Source organism: Camellia sinensis, chromosome 4 (assembly GCF_055761805.1).
Source record: "Camellia sinensis isolate YWXY chromosome 4, ASM5576180v1, whole genome shotgun sequence".
NCBI classification, from domain to species: Eukaryota; Viridiplantae; Streptophyta; class Magnoliopsida; order Ericales; family Theaceae; genus Camellia; species Camellia sinensis.
The window spans coordinates 151,799,787-151,819,665 of NC_138964.1; the positions used below are offsets into that span (position 1 = coordinate 151,799,787).

At 36.1% G+C, this 19,879-nt stretch overlaps 1 protein-coding gene across 4 annotated transcripts in view; it reads right to left on the minus strand.

Moving 5' to 3' along the window:
• Positions 1–19,405, minus strand: part of LOC114316905 (transportin MOS14) — a 33,974-nt gene extending 14,569 nt beyond the window's left edge. Inside the window, exons 1-6 of one of the 4 annotated variants that reach the window (XM_082922552.1) lie at positions 19,082–19,405; positions 16,583–16,660; positions 16,353–16,415; positions 15,637–15,684; positions 15,385–15,531; positions 4,120–4,160 (exon numbers count right to left, since the gene is read on the minus strand). In XM_082922552.1, coding sequence (XP_082778678.1) covers positions 4,120–4,160; positions 15,385–15,531; positions 15,637–15,684; positions 16,353–16,415; positions 16,583–16,660; positions 19,082–19,288 — 584 coding nt within the window. In that variant the 5' untranslated portion in view covers positions 19,289–19,405. Of the gene's footprint in view, positions 1–4,119; positions 4,161–7,508; positions 7,690–15,384; positions 15,532–15,636; positions 15,685–16,352; positions 16,416–16,582; positions 16,661–19,081 lie in introns of those variants that run through there. The other 3 variants (XM_082922555.1, XM_082922553.1, XM_082922554.1) reach the window with 3 other exon arrangements.
• Positions 19,406–19,879: the final 474 nt, after the last annotated feature.

Sequence of the window (19,879 nt, forward strand, 5' to 3'; positions counted from 1 at the left end):
GTAAAAGAGACCTCTAATTTCCTCTAAAGAAGAGCCATAGCAAGAATAATGCTTCTAAGTTATTGACACTCCCTATGTTACATGGACTCGGGTACGGGTGTCGGGTGCGGGTATGTATCTAGAGGTCGGACTCATCAAATCATAAATTTAAGGATACACGGGCTCGGCAAAAAAATGTTATATTTTTATATTTTTAATCTAATATGTGAGATAAAATGGTATTATATTTAACTTATAGTGTCAAAATGACATTTATAGCAATTATACAACAATATGTACATATAATAATAGTGTTATATACAATTATATAAGAAGTATCCGTTGAAAAGTATCCGACAGATATCCCATACCCTTGTCCGAGTGTCGGGTGTCCGACACGGGTACTTGATTTATTTTGAAGAGTCCATGTAACATAGGACACTCCCCATTTATATCAAGTGTGTTCCTGCCAACTGAACCATTTCTCCTTTCTACCTGGCAATTTTATTTTACAACCTAATCTTAAGAAAAGGGAAGAAAATAATAAAGAAAAAAATCAAAATGTTTCAACACATAGTAAAAATGTCCAACAAGCAATAACATTTTGAAACCACAAGCAGTTAAGAATTTTAAGTTTTAAGATCTCCAACCATATTTTTATTTAAAAACCAAAAACTTTAAAAATTGAACTCCCCTAAGAAATTCAATCCATTGCATTATTCACATATCTGTAACATCCCCTCATTCCAACTTCTACTTACTTCTATTCTATCACACATAAGACCTAACAGCAATAGATGCACATCTCCTAGAATTAGTAAGGGCTAGAGACTAGTTTTTTTTTATTTATTCAGCAACAAAGACAACTTTAAGATTTGATCACAGAGGGGCAATGATCCAACAAATGCTTTGAAAGCTATGTTTCTTATGTAACATCTAAAAATCTATTCTCCCATTCCTTAGAAAGTCAAAAGTGTGATGCCCCGATTCTACACTATTGGTTGCAGTCAAGGGAGAGTCACTAATGAGTCTTATGGTCAATAACCAAGTAAGATCCCAGATCGCCGGAGGAGTCAAATTAGCCTCCCTTCTAAGTCCAGCTTTCTTAGGCAGCGCACTGCCCTTTTGACAGATCTTAAAAGGCATAGACACAAAGTCTCATAAGCAACGATAAGGTTCATACATAGAATATAATTACATAACAACCACAAATATACTTAATCCAAAAGATGGTTCCATTACATTACATCCCAAAAGAAAGCTTAAATCTTCACATGGGTCTTACAAATATCCAAAAAGAAACTTCTAATTTTTCTAGGATAGCCAAAAGTCTTCGAAGGTTTCAAGCTCGTCGTCTCCAGCTATGAGTTCCTCTTCGTCACCTAGCATGATACAAAGTAAGCTTTGAATGCCCAGTAAACACACACACACCCCGCCCTTTTTTCCAGTCCAATACACAATCACAATTATAACATCAAGTAGTAAAGCATGATACTCAAATGAATAAATAAAGGGTTAAGTTAGGAGTTAGCAAACTAGAAATCCCCCAAAGAGATTTCGTCCTCCCAACCACAAGAATCGGATGCGGATTATTCGGTATACCCCCTCTTTTGCTGCTTTATTGCAGAACTAACCTCGGATACCTACCAACGGTTATGTACCGCGTAGCGCCAACCGCAGGGCCTCAAAAGAGACAGTTAAATAGGGCCTTGCGCGAATCCCTCCTTACACCAAACCACCTAGGGTCCGAATACAACCGCTCTGTTCAAGGGTTCCGAAAACCACTTGCGCAAGACTTTAATCTTTCAAATAGGGAATGCATCCCAACAATCCATATATCACATATTCTCATCTTTTCATTACTCAAATGTTCAAAAACCCAATACCCTCCCTATTAGGTTTCCCGTTGAATTAAATGTTTTAAATCAGGATTAGTCCAACTTATAAGACAATAATATCCATGTAAGCATGCATTCTTAAGATGAGAAAGGTAAATAACATAGCCACAACACATAATATCATGCCAAGATATGATCATAAGCTAATAAGCAATCTCATGAACTCAAGGGTATAAGACATCCACACATAACAAAATCTCCAGGTTCAGTATCGCATAAAGATTAAAATGAAAGGTCTATTTTAGATCCTTCACAGGACTAGGCCTTCCTATGGTTCGTAGGGAATTTGATCTAGTTTCTAGAACATTTTTCGGAAACGGGATTACTTTTCCAGATTCTAAGTTATTCAGAAAATATTTCAGCGCTGTCCAGATTCTGTCCAGATCTATCGGCTGTTACGAAAATTTGATTTTCTTGCAAACCGCTTAATGTTTTTCGATGAAACCAATTTTAGTTGAAACCTAACTCCTCAAAAAAGATTTTGACATGAAATAGAGCTCCAAAATAATTTTATACATTTTTTTAGAATTTTTGGAAGTGGGCTGCAAAAACAGATTCTAAGGTACCATGCCCAAAACAAGAAGTTTTATGAGATAAGGGTTCTACCAAGGGAAAGTTTTTGTTTCTTTTGTGAAGAAAACATGCTAACTAACATATATTTAACTCAGAAAATTTTCTTGAAAAAGTGCCCTTGGAAAGTTGAGAGATTGGCATTAAAAAAAGATGGTTTTGTGCCAAAATGGGAAAAATACAAGAGAGATGGAATCAATACTCAACCCTTAGCATTTTTAACATAACAACTCATTAATAACAGATCTGAAAACATTATTTAGAACCCTTAGAGACATGCATTAAAAAAAGGAAAATGAAAGAGAAGGTTGTGTTTGTGGCTTACTTGCTACTTTGCACAAGAAGGCTCTCTTCTTCCTCCTTCTTCTCCTCTAGACTTCTCCCTCTTGCTCTCCTCCCTCTCTCTAGCCGAATGTGTGTGTGTGTGGGTGTGGTGTTTGTGCTTTGCCAAGCTAGGAGAGGTTGGTATATATAGGCAATTTTGATATAAAATGTCCTAAAAGCCCATTAGTTGGAAATGGATGAAAACTTTAGGATTTGTTTGAAGTTTAAAGGAATAGAAGTGATTTGGGGGGGGGGGGGGGGAGAGGGGGCTTACTCAAGGATTAAGCAACACTTAGTTAAAATGGAACTAGTTTTGGAATTTGCATCCTATGTCTAGGGCACTAGGTTATGTTTTTTTCTAGAATTTCATGATGATATATTTTGAAAATGGTCTCCTCACTTTCTCCTAGAAGGGCCGGCCATAGGGAAGGGTGGAAGGGCCATTTTTTTATTAATTTTGGTCCTAGGGCACACTCCTCAAGGTGTATATATATATATCTTACATGATTAATGGTACTTCAAGGTACAAGGTACAAGTACTAGTTTTTGGATAAGTTTTGAATTTAAATAAGGAGGGAGGGCTTGGAGTTAAATACATGTAACTTATGTAGAATTAAATTAGGTTAGGGAACCTAATCTGGCTAGGGTAATTCCCGTTTTGGTAAAAATAAAAATAGTAATGCTAACCGACAATATTCGAATTAATTCAAGTAACCGAGGGGTTTTAAGAAAATAATTCAAACATTAGGGTTTTTAAAGTGAATACATATTTCAGGGACTTCACAAAAAGTGATCTCATATATACTGCACATTCAATTCTCCAATGTACTACACCAAGTTAAAGATGCTCTATTTGACTGGGCCTCAAAACTTAGGCCAAGTTTGGCAACATCAAAATAATCCATCTTTTTATCTTTTTTCCATCACATCACCTCTCTACTTTTCTGCACATCTTTTCGTAAAAAGACAAAAAGTGCACTTATTTAGGTCATCCCAAACAACCCCTTAATATGCTCAGAAGTCATAGCCTTCATGTTCCAGTAACACCCAACACCGACTGCTTGACTTCTTGTAAAAGCTTATGACACAGATGCCTCCACCATGCAGCATCTAAGCTGAATAATGCCATAAATAAATAAAAAATAAATTCCAACACGCATCCTGTGCTATATGCGCAACACAAAGTAGTTTCATGCTAGGTTGACTTGCAAGTGATAATGTTATTCTTGTTCAGGAACTCCTTAACAACCAGAGCAAAGTCATAACAAATGACTGAAAAACCAACATAACTGTTATCAAATCCTTCCATTTCTAAGAGAACCAAATTTCAAACAACTGAAATACACACCTATGCCTTAACCGAAGCCAAGAAGAAAATGCCTCAAGAACCTGCCAGGTAAAAAAAGATGAGAAAGCTATATGAAAGTTATTCGGAAGCAAAAAAATAATATTTCAGAGGTCAAAGTCATCAAATTACATACCAAATCAAACCAAACTAAGGCTTGTCCTAATTAAATGGGGTTGACCACAAAAATCCTTTTTCACCATTCTGCTCTATCCAGGGCTATATGCTCTATTAAATTAAATAAATTCATATATGTTTTTACTATCACATCCCATGTTAGTTAGGTCTTCCTCACTCTCGAACATTTTCATTTATGATGATTATATCACTCTTCCTTACCATTACATCTATAGGTCTTTGTTGTTACACATGACCAAACCATCTTATTCTATTTTCTCTCAACTTATCATCAATTAGAGCTACTCTTACTAGTTCACAAACATATTCATTTCTAATTCTATCTCACTTAATTTTACCACACATTCATCTAAACATTCCCATCGCATCTATCTACCTTATAGTTGTTCTTGTAAGTTTTCTGAATGTTTTTTTGTATATTCAGTTGTATTTGTAATACAAGAATACATTGGTTTATATAACAATGTAACCCTAGAACGAAAGAAGAAATACGAATTATTCACTCAATCCCTAATATATATGAAATATATATATACTACCATATACACATAAAATCTAATATTCTCACACCCCTGCTCAAACTCAAGGTGTTTTAGCAAAAAAAATGAGAGTTTGGCAAGAAAAAACTGAAACCGAGCAATGGTGTGAGTCTTGGTGAAAAAGTCAGCAAGTTGCAAAGCCGAAGAGACAAAATGAAATGAGATAGAGTCAAACTGTAAATGCTAACGGACAAAGTGACAATCAATCTCAATATGCTTCGTCTGCTCATGGAAGACAATGTTATGGGCAATCTGAATAGCACCGCGTTATTGCAATAAAGAGAGGTCAGAGAAGACTGAGGTACACCCAAATCAGAGAGGAGACAACGAAGCCAAACAATCTCAGCAGCAGCATGAGCCATAGCACGGTACTCAGCTTCAGCAGTAGAAAGAGCAACAACAGTTTATTTGTTGCTTTTCCAAAAGATTAATGAATCGCTAAGAAACATACAAAAACCAGACGCGGATTTGCGATTAGTGACATCACCAGCCCAATCAGAATTAACATAAGCCACCAATTCCAAAGAGGAAGTAAATGACAACAGCAAGTCCTGAAATATAGTACCTTGAAGATAGCAAAGAATCCAAATCAAAGCAACTCAATGTCTAGAACGAGGAGCATAAACAAACTGGCTAACCATATGAACAGCATAGGCAAGATCAAGGTACGTGACAGTTAGATAGACTAAGCAACCTACGAGCTCTTGATATAAAGTAGGATCATCCAGAAAGATACCATCAGTAGTGTTAAGCTTCACATTAAGCTCAATGGGGGTATCAGAAATCTTAGTGTCAGTAAGACCGTTATGGTGAATAACCTCATTTGCATACTTAGCCTGAGACAAAAAGTAGCTTTTAAGAGAAGAAGCTACCTCAATACTAAAAAAATACCTTAAGAGGCCCACATCTTCTATTTTGAAGGTGCGGAAGAAATGCTGCTTGACCTTAGAAATAGCAGAAGAGTCAGAGCCAGTGATGATTATATCATCCACACATAGTAACAGGGCAATAAAACCAGCAGATGTGCGAAGAAGAAACAGAGTAGAATCTTGAACACATGGACAAAACTCAAGCTGAATGATAGCGGCCTGAAAGCGATCATGCCAAGCACGAGGGAATTGCTTCAAACCACACAGAACACGCCGAAGACGACAAACCTATCCAGAGGAATAAGGAAGGAAGGGGGTAGGACGCAGGTAAACCTCCTCAGTGAGATGGCCATTAAGAAAAACGCTCTTGACATCCATCTGATAGAGAGGCCAATGACGAACAACAGCAACAGAAATCAAAGTATGAACAATAGTCACCTTGGCAATAGGGGCAAAGGTCTCCTCATAATCAATACCATACTCTTGGGAGAAACCTTTGGCAACTAAGCGAGCTTTGTAACGCTCAAGAGAACCATCAGAGTGAGTCTTGACTTTATAGACCTATTTGCAACCGCCTAGATTTTTGCCAGCAGGCAACAGAACTAACTCCTAAGTAGTAGTTTTCTACAAAGCAAATAGCTCATCCTCCATAGTTCAAACCCAATTAGGATCCTAACAGGACTCCTTGTAAGATTGGGGTTTTGAAAAAGAGTGAATAGCAGACAAAAAGGTACAGTATGAAGGAGAAAAACATGTTTTAGCAAAACCGAGCTTAACTACTTGTTTACGGATACGAAGAGGATACTTATGGTTAGCAAGATTAGAGTCATCAGAAGGAGGGGGGTCAGCAGTAGGAGTAGAGACAATTAATGGAGGAAGAGCTTTGTGACGAGAATAGACTAACAATGGAGGAGGAAAAGAAGCAAGTGGGGAAAGACGGGGAGGAGAAGAGGAAACAAATTCATGGGGGTTATGCGAGAGAGACTCATCAGGTGGGGTGGGACAAGGAGAAGAGGGAACAAACTCATGGGGAACAGTAGAGATGTACTCATTAAGAGAGACCTCAGAAGGAAATTGATCAATATGAACCAAATCCTCTTCGGAAATTGGGACAGTGAAAGGAGGAAGTTGAAAGTAGGTAGATGTTCAAGAAAGGCAACACGGCGGGAGACATAGGCGACGGGAAACAAGGTCATAACAGCGATAACCTTTTTGAGTGAGACTATAATCCAAAAAGACACACAAGATAGACTGGGGCACTCAATCTGGTCTTATCTTTATGGGGTAAAAGGATAAAACAAGCAGACCCAAACACAAGGAGGGAGTAATTAGAAAGTTGAGAAAACAGAGCCTCATAAGTAGATTGACCAGAGAGAAGGGGAGTAGGCATACGGTTGAGACGAAAAGCAACAATAAGAACTACCTCACCCCAAAACGGAGCCGAAACAGAGGCAGAGAAAAGGAGAGACGTAGCTGTCTCAAGGAGATGACGATATTTACGTTTAGCGCGACCATTTTGGGCAGGTGTATCAGTACAAGAAGTCTGGTGAATGGTATCTAAATTGGCCAAATACTCACAAAACGCAGTTTTAAAATATTTCTCACCCAAGTCAGACCGTAATAATTTAATAGTAGATCCAAACTGTATAATGACCATAGACTGAAAGTTATGGTATATTTGGTAGAAGTCAGACCTATGTTACATGGACTCGGCACTTTGGGGTGAAGTACCCATATCGACACGACACGGGTGCGGGTGTGGGATCTGTGTCGGATTCGCTTGTTCTCTCTCGGACACGGCTCTTTACAGACAACAAAAGAAATGAAAGAGAGAGCAAGAGAGAACCTGGTTGAAGCTCCATCCAGTCGATCCAGTCGAAGCTCCATCCAATCGAAGATCGAAGACCTCCAGTCGAAGCTCCATCTGGTCAATCCAATCGAAAATCGAAGCTCCATCAGTCGATCGAACAGTCGAACACCCCAGACGACTTCAAAAAGCCTCTCTCCCTCTCTCTCTCTCTCTCGCGCGCCTTCTCTCTCTTCCTCACGATCGCGACCAATCGCTTCTCTTTTCTCTCCCCCTCTCTCTCTATCGTCTCTGCTCTTGATTCATATCTATTTGTATCTATCTATATATAATAATAATAATAATAGTTAATAACTATTATTCTTAACAATAGTTAATAACTATTATTATTATATATTATATAATAATTATTATATAACATATAATATATTTATAAGATAATGTATACTTATATATATATATTAATAAATAAATAAATACATGTATGTAAAATAAAATAAAATAAAATTAATTGGAACACATAACTATTATTTTTATTTGTTATTTATATAATATAACTCATCTTCATATAATAAATATATATATATATTTTTTTAAAACTATTTAACGTATCTCCGTACCCATATCCAAATTTGGATACATATCCACTTATCCTTAATTTTTAATTTTGAAGTGTCCGACCCCTAGATATGCACCCGCACCCGATACCCGTACTCAAGTCCGTGTAACATAAGAGTCAGACTTATGAGTCATGAGATAAACTAAAGTATAACGATTGCAGTCATCAACAAATGACACATAATATGCAGAACCCCCTTTAGTGAGAACAGGAGAAGGACCCCAGATATCAGTAAACTAAAGAAAACGGTGTATCAGATATAGAAGTACTTTTACAGAAAGGTAAGGCTATCATTTTGGCAAGTTTACACCCCCAACACTCGTTAAGTTGACTAAGAAAAGCTTTACCCAATATACCTGACTGAGCTACAGACCGTAAACGGTCAGCAGACAAATGCCCTAATCTAGAATGTCATAAATAGAAAGGACTTAACAGAGAATCTAACTGAAAAGAGGAAAAGGCAGTCGGAAAGATAGTCATAGGTAGATGCAAACTCTCCACCACATAGAGGTCTCCAATTCTACGGCCAGTCCCAATCTGCCGCTTGGACATCCGATCCTGCACAGAACAGATAGAAGAAGAAGAAAAGATAGCATCAAAATTGGAGGCATCAAGTTGATTGATAGATAATAAATTGACAGATAACTGATAAACATATAAGACAAATGGAATAGAGACAGAAAATATAGCAGACAGTAGGACAGATCCAACAGATATAACAGACATACCAGACCCATTAGCAGCATTGACAGTAATAGGAAAGGGAGAAGGAGTACAATTTTGAAGTAACAAGAGATGAGGAGTCATATGATAAGAGGCATCAGAGTCAAAAATCCAGACAAACGAAAAGATACCCGAAGAAGACCTAAACAGACCTGAATGAAGAGAGGAAACAACTGAGGCAGACGGGAAGGGCTGGAAGGTAGACAATATATGCTGAAGTTGAGCAATCGGAGCACTCAAGGAAGCCAAGTCAGGATCAAGAACCGAAGTGGATGCAGTATAAGTAGCAGGAGCCTGAAAATTACTCAAAGGAGAAGGGCAAAACTAGGTTTGAGACTGCTGAGAAGATGAGGCAGACAGACATCCCTTCTTGGGACAGTGATACTTCCAATAACCCTTTTGATGGCAAAAGGCACACTCATCTGAAGCTAGTGACCTATTTTCGGGTCTAATAATCTTATCATCTGACATTACTTGCAATTTATCATCAATCATTGTGACAAATTCAGGACAAACACAAATATTATAAAGTGATATATTCCAATCAGCCCCAATAGACTAATATTCCCCAATACACTAGTTAACAATTCTTCTGACTAGAACAAGACAAACTAGTGAACTATAAGGCAGAGGGTTGAAGCCAAAGAGAGAAAAGACAAACCAAACAAAGAGAACAACACAATTTGGGTGTCGTAGCCTGTGTGAGACACACAACCTAGGTCTCCGACTGAACCAGAACCAGAACTAGTGTAACCAAGAAATGCGAATCAAACTGCTTCAAAGTGTGAAGAAGAGAACCCTAGCGAAGGCCTTGCAACGACATTGTGAAGAGAGAGAAAGGGCTGCGATGACCTTGCGAAGAGAGAGAAACAGCTGCAACGACCTTGCGAAGAGAAAGAGAAAGGGCTCTGATGACCTTACAAAGAGAAAGAAACAATTGCGACTACCTTGCAAAGAAAGAAAGGACTGCGATGGTCGATGATGACTTGCGATAGGGATTCTAGCATCCAGTCGTGGCTATGATACCATGTAAGTTTTCTGAATGTTTTTCTGTATATTCAATTGTGTTTGTAATATAAGAATACATTGGTTTACATAACAATCTAACCCTAGAACAAAAAAGGAAACATGAATTATTCACTCAACCCCTAATATATACGAAATATATATACTACTATATATACATAAAAAAATCTAGGATAAATTACAAATACACCTCTTGAGGTTTGATTAAAATACGAATTGCCCTTATGATTTTGAAAATTACATTCCGCCCCCTGAGATTTTTAATTTCATAACAAATCACCCCTTTTATTAATGAATCATTAAGTCAATTAACAGTTTTTAATGATGTTAAAAATATATTTCAATTAATAATTTAGGTAATTTTATTATTTTATAGGAGAGCAATTATGAATTTCATTTTTTTAGTTAATTCTATTAAATAAAAAATTCTAACAATGAGGTATTTATAATTTTTCAAACTACAGGAGGCAATCTGTATTTTAAGCAAACCTCAGGGGGTGTATTTGTAATTTACCCTAAAATCTAATATTCTCACAGTTCTATAAAATTTTCCTTTCAATTTTGTTGGCATTCATTGATCATATAATAGGTCAGACACACTCCTTCACTTAAGCCAACCTAATTCAATTCTATAAATCACATCATCACCAACCTCACAATCCTTTTTAATAATAGAACCTAGTTAATAAAAATATTCAATAAAAGTTCTCTAGTTTTCAATTTTCACGTCTCCATTATTTTTTCTTCTTCTTTTTTTTTTTTTTTGGATCAACAACAAAAACTTTATTGACAATCCAAAAAAAGCGAGGATGAGGCATCCTCTTACAAAGGACAATGCTAATACATAAAATGAAACCCGTAACAAGCTAATCCCGAGCAAAAACCTACATATCACACACTGCCAACCAATCTCTAACTAACAAAAAAAATGGGACTCCCTTAAATAAAGAGCTGCTCGACACCCAAAACGAAGTTAAGTGACGAACATTATCCCACAAACAACCCACCTCTCGGAACTTATCTTCAAACAACCTCACATTGTAGAGCACGATCGTCTGGTTCTAATACATCGCAGGGTGGGAATCGACTCCTCTCCTTAATCGCTGAGCATCTTCGAAGTCCCTCATCTCCTACTAACTCATAATTTGTAAACCGTTTGGCCAAAATAACCTGATCTCCCTGACTACACGAACCCAACCCCAAAACCTCCAGTGGGTTGGGAAGAAAAACCCTTAGGCCTTCAACAAAACTTGGGCCCCTCTCTTTATGAGTAATAGCATTAATTGGAGTCCCATTAAGGGCAGGACCCGTAACATTCTAAAGATGAATATCATTTGGGCAACAGTTCCAATCCACAACCATAGTTATTCTTACTTGAAACTATCAAATCTTGGGCTAAGCCCACTCCTTGGCCAGGCCCATTAATATTTAGTCCCCCAGACTGATTGCCTCACTACAATGCTCTTATTAAAGAAACATACTCCTTAAGCACCATAGTAATCAGCCTCCTCAATACTTTTTGCAAAAAACAGAGCCTTGTTTAATTGAAAAGGCCTTAGAACAATTGAAGCTTTAAACGATCGATTTAATTCCTTCTCAATCTGTGCCCACTCATTGAAGACGTCAATTCTGGTGCATACCACCACCTTGCGCATCTCCAAAACATAGTTATTGCCTCCCAAACTACCTGATTTAGACTTAAGCACATCAGCATATGAAACTCCTCTGTTTGCCCCTGTTTTTTGATAAGTAATCATGTTCACATATGTGTTTCCTCTACGAGTCCTTAATAAAACCTGTTTACTTTGATGTTGTCCTCCCTTGTCTTTAGTCCTTATCTCTCTTTCATCATCCTTAATCCTGAAGTCTCTATGGATAACTCGTTCAAGCATCTTGGCCATTAACATCCACCCCTGACCCTCAACCCTTGCTGGAATGATGATGTTACTTCTTTTGACCCCAACCTCCCATTTTGACATCTTAACAAAGACACCACTCTTGTTGCTGAATTTCTGAAGACAAAAAACTGCTGAACTACTTGTGTACTTTGTGAAAAAAGATCGATCACTGCGCTTACACCAAAACCTGTCGCAAAACTTGTACTGCCCAAGAGACACCCCCCAAATCCATCATATTGTAACTTCTAAGTCGATTACTCTCAATGATCTCCACTAAACCTCCTCTAGATTCATTATCCACCTGAATGATAATGAGCTTCTGGTCGATTCGTAACTCAGAAGCTCCCCCGCTATAGACTCTCAATCTCGCACTCTCACTCATTCTCTCTTTTAAGTGACTTTTGTACATCTTTTCTTTTGATCATAAAATTTACTTACCAAAGAAAATGAAAATTTTGAATTGCGAATTCTAACATTTTTTGGCCTATTGATGTAGCCATTTGGTCAAGTGCCGGGATTTGAAGAGGGAGATTTGAAGCTCTTCGGTATGATTATATGGGATTTTCACTCAGTCTATTATTTTTACTTCTACTATCATTAAAGTTACATTTCATACATTCAATTTTATTTATATTAATTTTAAACTTTACTGAGTAGGTGTTTGGCATGCACTAAAAAAGTGCACTTTTTTTGCATACATATACTTATTTTGGTCACATCAATCAACATCTCCTCTTTACTTTTCTACTCACTTTCTCTACTTTTCTACATATTTTTTTTAATAAAAAGTCAAAAAGTGCACTTATTTAGAACATCTCAAACCATCCTTGACTCGAGTACGTCTCTCCATATTTCTAATTTAGTGTTATTCCTTCCCCAATTTCATCCACTAGAACCTATGTTACATAGACTTAGGTGCAGGTATCGGGTGTGGGTGCGTATTTAGGGGTCTGACACTTCAAAACTAAAAATTGAGGATATGTGGATATGGATCCAAATTTGGATACGGATACGGATACAGATACGAGGATGCGTTAAATAGTTATTTTTTAAATATATTTATTATATGAATATAAGTTGAATTATATTTATGTAATATTTAATTAATTAAATATATTTTTTAACAATGAACAGTAAATAAAAACTCATTCTAAATATATTAAAAAAATTAAATTAATAAATTCAAACATTATAATAATATTTTAATTCATTCTCATATTATTGAATCTTCAAAACACAGACCAATACAACTAATGGAGTGATATTCTTGAATTTGTAAAACACAGAGACTAATAAAGGTAGTGCATTGATATTTTTTAAAACACAAAGTTATATTATTTAAATAACATTTATTATATTTTAATTTAAAGTTACAATAAAAATTATATTTTATTTTAAGATAGAAAATGAGAGAGAGAGAGAACTAGAGACGATCGACAGACGAAGAGGGAAGATGATCAACAGACGAAGGAAGAAGATTGATTGGTAGACAAGGGAAGGTCGATCGACAGATGAATGGAAGAAGAGAGAGATTGAGATAGAGAGAAGAGAGTGAGATCATAGCTCTAATCGCAGATATGCCATCTTTCTTCGTAGTCTGTATGCCGTATCCACTGTCTCCATGCTATATCCTGGCCAGATTCCATACTTGTACCCGTGTCGTGTCGTGTCAACATAGGTACTTTGCCAAAATTGACGAGTCCATGTAACGTAGACTAGAACTATCTTCTGTGAACAACATACACTCTCTCCCGCAATTTCATTGTATAACTCAATAATTTAACGCCTATATAGTTGTTGCAATTTTTGATATCTTTTTTGTTTTTTATATATAGGTCCCAAAATACTTTTTTCTCTACTTGTCAAGCATTTTTCTAGTGGCAAAATGAATGTAGGTATATAAAACATATACTCCAAGAAAAAACAGTGCTACATCTAGGCAAGCAATAAAAGAAGAGCTCCCACCTGCTCCTTAAGCTCATTAATATTCAGACAAGCAGTCAAGATATCAGGACGAGCTGCTATCTTGTAGTCAAGGTTCTGAAAAGCGGTTGCGGTCGCCGTAACGGTGGCGGTGACGCGGTTGCGGTTGCGGGGTGTAAAGGCCGTAGTGTAACGGTTGCGGTAATCGGAACCGTGAATTTTTTTATTTTTCGCACAATTTGAAAAAAACTTACCGATACGCATATTTTTTTTCCATGATCATATTTATTAGGTTAAAAATAAATATTGATCAATTTTTGTAAATTTTTAAGTATGATGCAATATATTTCATATTTTTAAATCACTATAAACTGAGTTTTTTACATTTTATTTTAATAATTAATGACTTTATATTATACAAAAAATCAATCACTAACTATTATACATAAAATAAACAATGACAAAAGTAAGAGAATAAATAAGAGCCTAAATATATATATATATATATATACATATTTTAACCAAGCCAAATAGATAATGACAATAGATAATGACCACACTTATTATTATTATTATTATTATTTTCAAACAATATATAAATAGACACACACAAACAAAATGGTTTAGTGATAATAACAGCTGAATAGAATAGCATAGGTCTTACAATTTCAACAAATTAATAACATGTTCTTCATCTTCCCTCTTCTCTCTCTCTATCTCTTGCTCCTCCATTTTCTCTCTTTATCTTCTCTCTTCTCTCTATCCCTCTTCCCTCATTTTTAGCTTTTTTTTTTGTGTGTTTTTTCGGAAGAAACAGTTTGGAACCGTTACGTAACGGTGCTGTAACAGCCGTAACGGCCTGTTACGACCGCTACGGCAGCTGCTGCGGCCGACACACCTGTGAATCTCAATCACACTGCAAAAGCGGCCGTAACGGGTGGCGGTAACCGCCAAAACCGTTACGTAACGGCGTTACGTAATGGTTGCGGCCGCTTTTTAAAACCTTGCTTGTAGTTGAATGTTTCCTGATAGTGAAATAAAAAAGTCGTTAGGAATTTGTAGTAAACTATAGAATCCACAATATGATTACTGTCAAATGGATTATGGACCTCAATAAATTCAGCAAATTAGCATCTCATCTTGAAGGAATCTTATGATAACCATTGTAATATGTAGGAGTAGGACGTATATATAATGGACAGAGTGTTGCAGTATGTACAAAATTTCACTGTTATCAAAAAATAATCCAGTACTTAAAATCTAAATTAGAGGCCTGAAAGGCGGTCCAGAACTTCGAGCATATTTAAAGGCCTGAAAGATGGTCCATAAATAAAAGCCTGAAGATAGTCAAGAACTTAATACTTACTACTGTCACCCACAATGCAATTTCTTATCAGTTGTCTTGAATCAAAACATGGATGATATAAATAGCATTCATCTCTGATTTTTAGCTAAATTAATTCAAAAGACAGTTAAAAGTCCTGAAAAGTTGTTTCATCATAGCCTAACTCGTTGCTCACAGCACATTCTCTCAACTCAAAGTTAATGCTTTTCCTACAAAAGGAATTATTTAATCCCCAATCAAATCTCCAAGTGCAGTAGTACCCCATAGAAATTCTACCTGGAGCCCAATGAGACAATTCTTTCAAATTTTAATGATCTCATCAACAGATAAATAAATTGCAAATTAGATAATTCTTCTAAATATAACTAGATTTGTGTATACCTCAGGCAAAACTCTGAGCAGCTCAAGGAAACTTGGTATGCATTCGGGATGAGAATTCATCTCATCTCTAAGCCAATTTACAATACCGCCATCACCCCAATCTTTTGCAGGGACATGAACAGCCAATGCAGCCACCGCAAGGCTAATCTACAAAGTGCCAAATTTATCAGGATATTCTCTTTGTATTGTACCTTCCATGTTGTGTGCGTGTGCCCAAGGGTGCATGTGATTGCATGGAGAAAACTATAATACCTGGGTTCTAACTTTAGGAGGGCCTTTATGAAATGTTTTCAATAAGCTCTGCATTTAAAACCACCATGCATTGAAATCCAGCAATCAGTACAAGGAAAAGTTTTGCATCACATACATCAATGAATGTATGCATGCATTTGAAAAAAAGAAAACAAGTTTCCAGGCGCTAAACAGAAGACAGCAGCAGATAAACAAAAACTCATCTGACGTTAAGAGGAGTGGAAAATTAGGGGAAGAAGAGGTGGGGGTTGAACTTATTTTCATGGAAGTACTTTCCAAAAAAGATATGCACCACCACAAAAGAACACAAATGATTTCCATGCACAAGACTGAACAGCAGTGTCTTGTATCTTTTCAGATAGCAAAACCTTGCTCATTACATAAGGATTTAAAATACAAACTGCCCTTGCCTCACTGTCACCTGTAATCCTCGCACTTTTTTATAGTTGTTGTGAGTGAATACTACTATCGATTAATCAAAAAAGAAAAGGATGGAAGCATATGCTTAGTTTATTAAAGGATCTATGTAAAACATCACTTTCAGTGCCCATCAACAATGGGATGCATTTTCCTGTTCAATTAGCAAACATGTTAGTTTCTAAGGATCCCCAGATAAACAATAAGATTATATAGTGAAATGGCAACACCAACAAGTCTATAAGTTATTTCAATTCTGAACCAGAGCCTCCTAGAATTGTAATAGTGTAAATACTCACATTTAAAGAATCCCGTAATGGGCAAAAAGCTTCAGAAGGCAGCTCTTCAAAATCTCGTTGTACCTATCAATTAGATGCAAAATGCACTGTGTGAAAAGAAAGGCTGCTTTGATATTCAACAACCAAAATTAAAATTAACAAATGCAAATGAAAACACATAATCACAGGTCAATATCATAACACAACAGTAAAATTTGGTATCTGTGCACAGATAATGAAGAAGAGGATACCTTGCTTCTGAGGGTTTGAGAACAAAAGATTAAGGTTTCCTGATTGCTACTAGCATCATGAAGTAAATTATCAGAGACCTAAACAAGCAATAACATATTAGTAAACCTCATCAAATGGAAAATGGGGAGAAGATCAAAGAAAAGAGAAACACAGTCAGAACTAACTTGACAAGAACAAATCAAGTACTACAATAAAATAATGTATCAAGTAAGCACATCCAATGGTTCATATATTAGAATACAAACCAAAGCACAAAGAAAGATATGCATATTAAAAAAGAAGATCCAGCCAGTCTCATCAATGTTGAACCAACCACATGTCGGCCACACACTGACCAAAAGGTATTTTTGAAGGATTTAAGCGTAAAGAAAAAAATCAGCTGAAAAAAAAAAGATCTTTGCAAATTGACAGATTGGACATTCAAGAAGTAGCATGCAGTTGACGTTGACTTCAACTATAGAGAACAAAAGAATTTATTTACTCTCTCTGATGCATAAAAAGAGCCCATTATCCAGTGTGGCTCCATTAGAGTGGTTCGCAGGCAGGGCTGGACCGGACATAATCGTAACTTTCAGCATTGTTTCCACAAAATGGGTACTCTCAAACTCAGACCCGCATTCCCATGCTTGGCATCCTATAGTTCCATTATGAAAGGTGTATAGCCACTTCTCATACCAAATCTATTGTTGTTAAATTCCGTTACAACCATTACCTAGTTCACACAAAGTGAGCAAGGTCCCAATGAAAAGCAAATTTCCGTGCCTATTCTCTACAGCTCATTATACCAAAGAAAGCTTAGACGATAGAAGAGTTTACTTACTCCAGTTTGTTTTTACTGTCAGTCCAGCAATAAAAAGTAACTTGATACTCTTAATTTGCTGCCAACGCGACAAGAGTGCAATTCAGGATCAGATAACTTGAGATCAGCACACTCAAGCTCAACAGCTTGGCTTGTCTAGATTCTCCCAAGTGTTTTAGATCTCATCAAGATCTTAGAGATCTTGACTAGAATCTCAAATATTGAAGGACCTGGAGCTAAAATCAGAGGAGATGCGCTGACCCTGTTGGTCTCAACTAGCCTCCTCTTTTTTTATTTAATTAGCTAAGTCTCCTCGTCTGACATGAGAAATGCTCAAGGTTGAAATTGTCAATTCTTTTGTGTTCTTCTTTGATGTATTTTTCATCCATTCCATATTTCTATGATCCATAAGCAGTAAGCCACCCAAGCATTGATCGCCTTTTGATCACAGAAGGATTGGATAATATACAATGCATACGCACGAGTTTCATTTTGAAGTTGTCATTTTAGATATAGATTCATGGAAATTGAATTACCACCCAACCAACCAACTTGACCTCTAATGTTTCATTCTTTTGGTTCTATCCACATAGGCTTACTCATAACAACTTATAGTTACAATTGTCTCCATTCAATAGTATTTTTCTCAATTCATCGTCTTTGTTGACAAACAAGGATGAGATTGTCAACTAATGCTCCACAAAAACCACTCAAATAAATCATAACTAGGCCATTGGTTCTGGATATATATATATATATATAAAGACCTAATGCAAGAGGCTCCTGCTATATACAGCCTTACTCTCATTTCCATAGAGGTTTTTTCCATGACTCAAGCCCACACCACCAGGGATGCTAACGGTAAGCTATATACAAATGATGACCTCGTTGCTTAGCGCATAATAGAAAGTTAATGGACCTTGAAAAGGAGGTATATTATCAGATGGGTGCTCTTTGTGGCTAATGCATAAGATAATGAAATAGTCATTCCCCATTGACTTCAGAAGACACTAAGTACCTAAAACATGGAGAGAAACATAATATTGGTGAGAACTTCCAAAGTCTTAAAAACTGCATTAAGTCACCTTGTCTAGCATTGGCTTGTCTAATATAATCCATTCACAAAATCTACAGTTTATCTGATTAATCATCATGCTCCACCAATATTAACGAATTAACTTTTCTGGACAAATATTATCGAAATGAGTCAAACAATCTCTATATGAAGCCAGCAATATGCCAACTCTCTACCTGGTCAGTTGGAAATAACTCTTAATTTTGAGATGCTTCGATTTCCAAAAGGAACCCAAAAAAATATGGGTAAATAAGGAAAGCAAAAATCTCCTAAGCTAAGCAATTAAATATTTGCATTATTCCCAGACAAATGGTGATTTTCACCAACTGTAACGGTCAAAATTTTATTTTATTTTCTTTTCTTTTCCAGCATTTTCCGGGAAACCCAGAATACCCAGTACAGGTCTGACCAATGTGGGGTGCCAACAGGGGATAGATGGGCAAAAACCTAACCTCAAGCAAAATTCACAAAAGTAGCTGGAGATTTGAACTGAACTCGTAGTAATTCTTAGTTAGATATATGCAGAACTCAAAAGAAGCCCACAATTTGAATTCAACCCACAAATTCGTTCCACTGGACCCACAAACCCACATCGATTGATGAGAGAAAGAGCAAGAGGATTACCTGCCAAGCATCGAGGGTGCGTTGGAAGTCTTGAAGCCAGCGATCGGCTTGCATGCAAACGGAGACGTCTGGGTGGTGGTAGAGTGCGTTTAGGGCTTCTTTAACAGTGTTCTGGTTCTGGAGCTCCATCGCCCAAACACACACAGAGAATCTAAAATCTCTATCTATTGTGTAGATTACATATATATATATATAAACAGATTGCATCTACATATAGCAGCACATCATGATGTGATTATATGAAGAACACGAGTTGGACAAGTAAAAGTAGTACAAGTGTGTAGTGCTTTTGCTTTGCGCTGATCCATATACAAATTTCACTATACAAATTTACTATAAAAATAATGGGGTAAATTACCAATACCGTCTTCAAAAATTTGTTTAAAATACAGATTATTTTTTATAATTTAAAAAATTATAATTATTTTTTTGTTAAATTTTTTTATTTAACAAAATTAATTAAAAAATAAAATTCATAATTATTTTCCTATACAATAATAAAATTAACTAAATAATTAATTGAAATATATTTCTAATATTATTAAAAACTATTAATTTACTTTATAATTTATTAATAAATTGACAATTTGTTATGAAATTAGACATCTTAAGGAGTGAAATATAATTTTTAAAATTACAAGAGATGATTCATATTTTAATCAAATTTCAGAAATATAATTATAATTTATTCAAAATAATTTGTCACTATCATTTAGAATATGAAGGTTATCTAGGCCTAGGACTATAGTACACGAAAATTTATTGGTTGATTCAAGGCGACACGTGATTATACCTTTC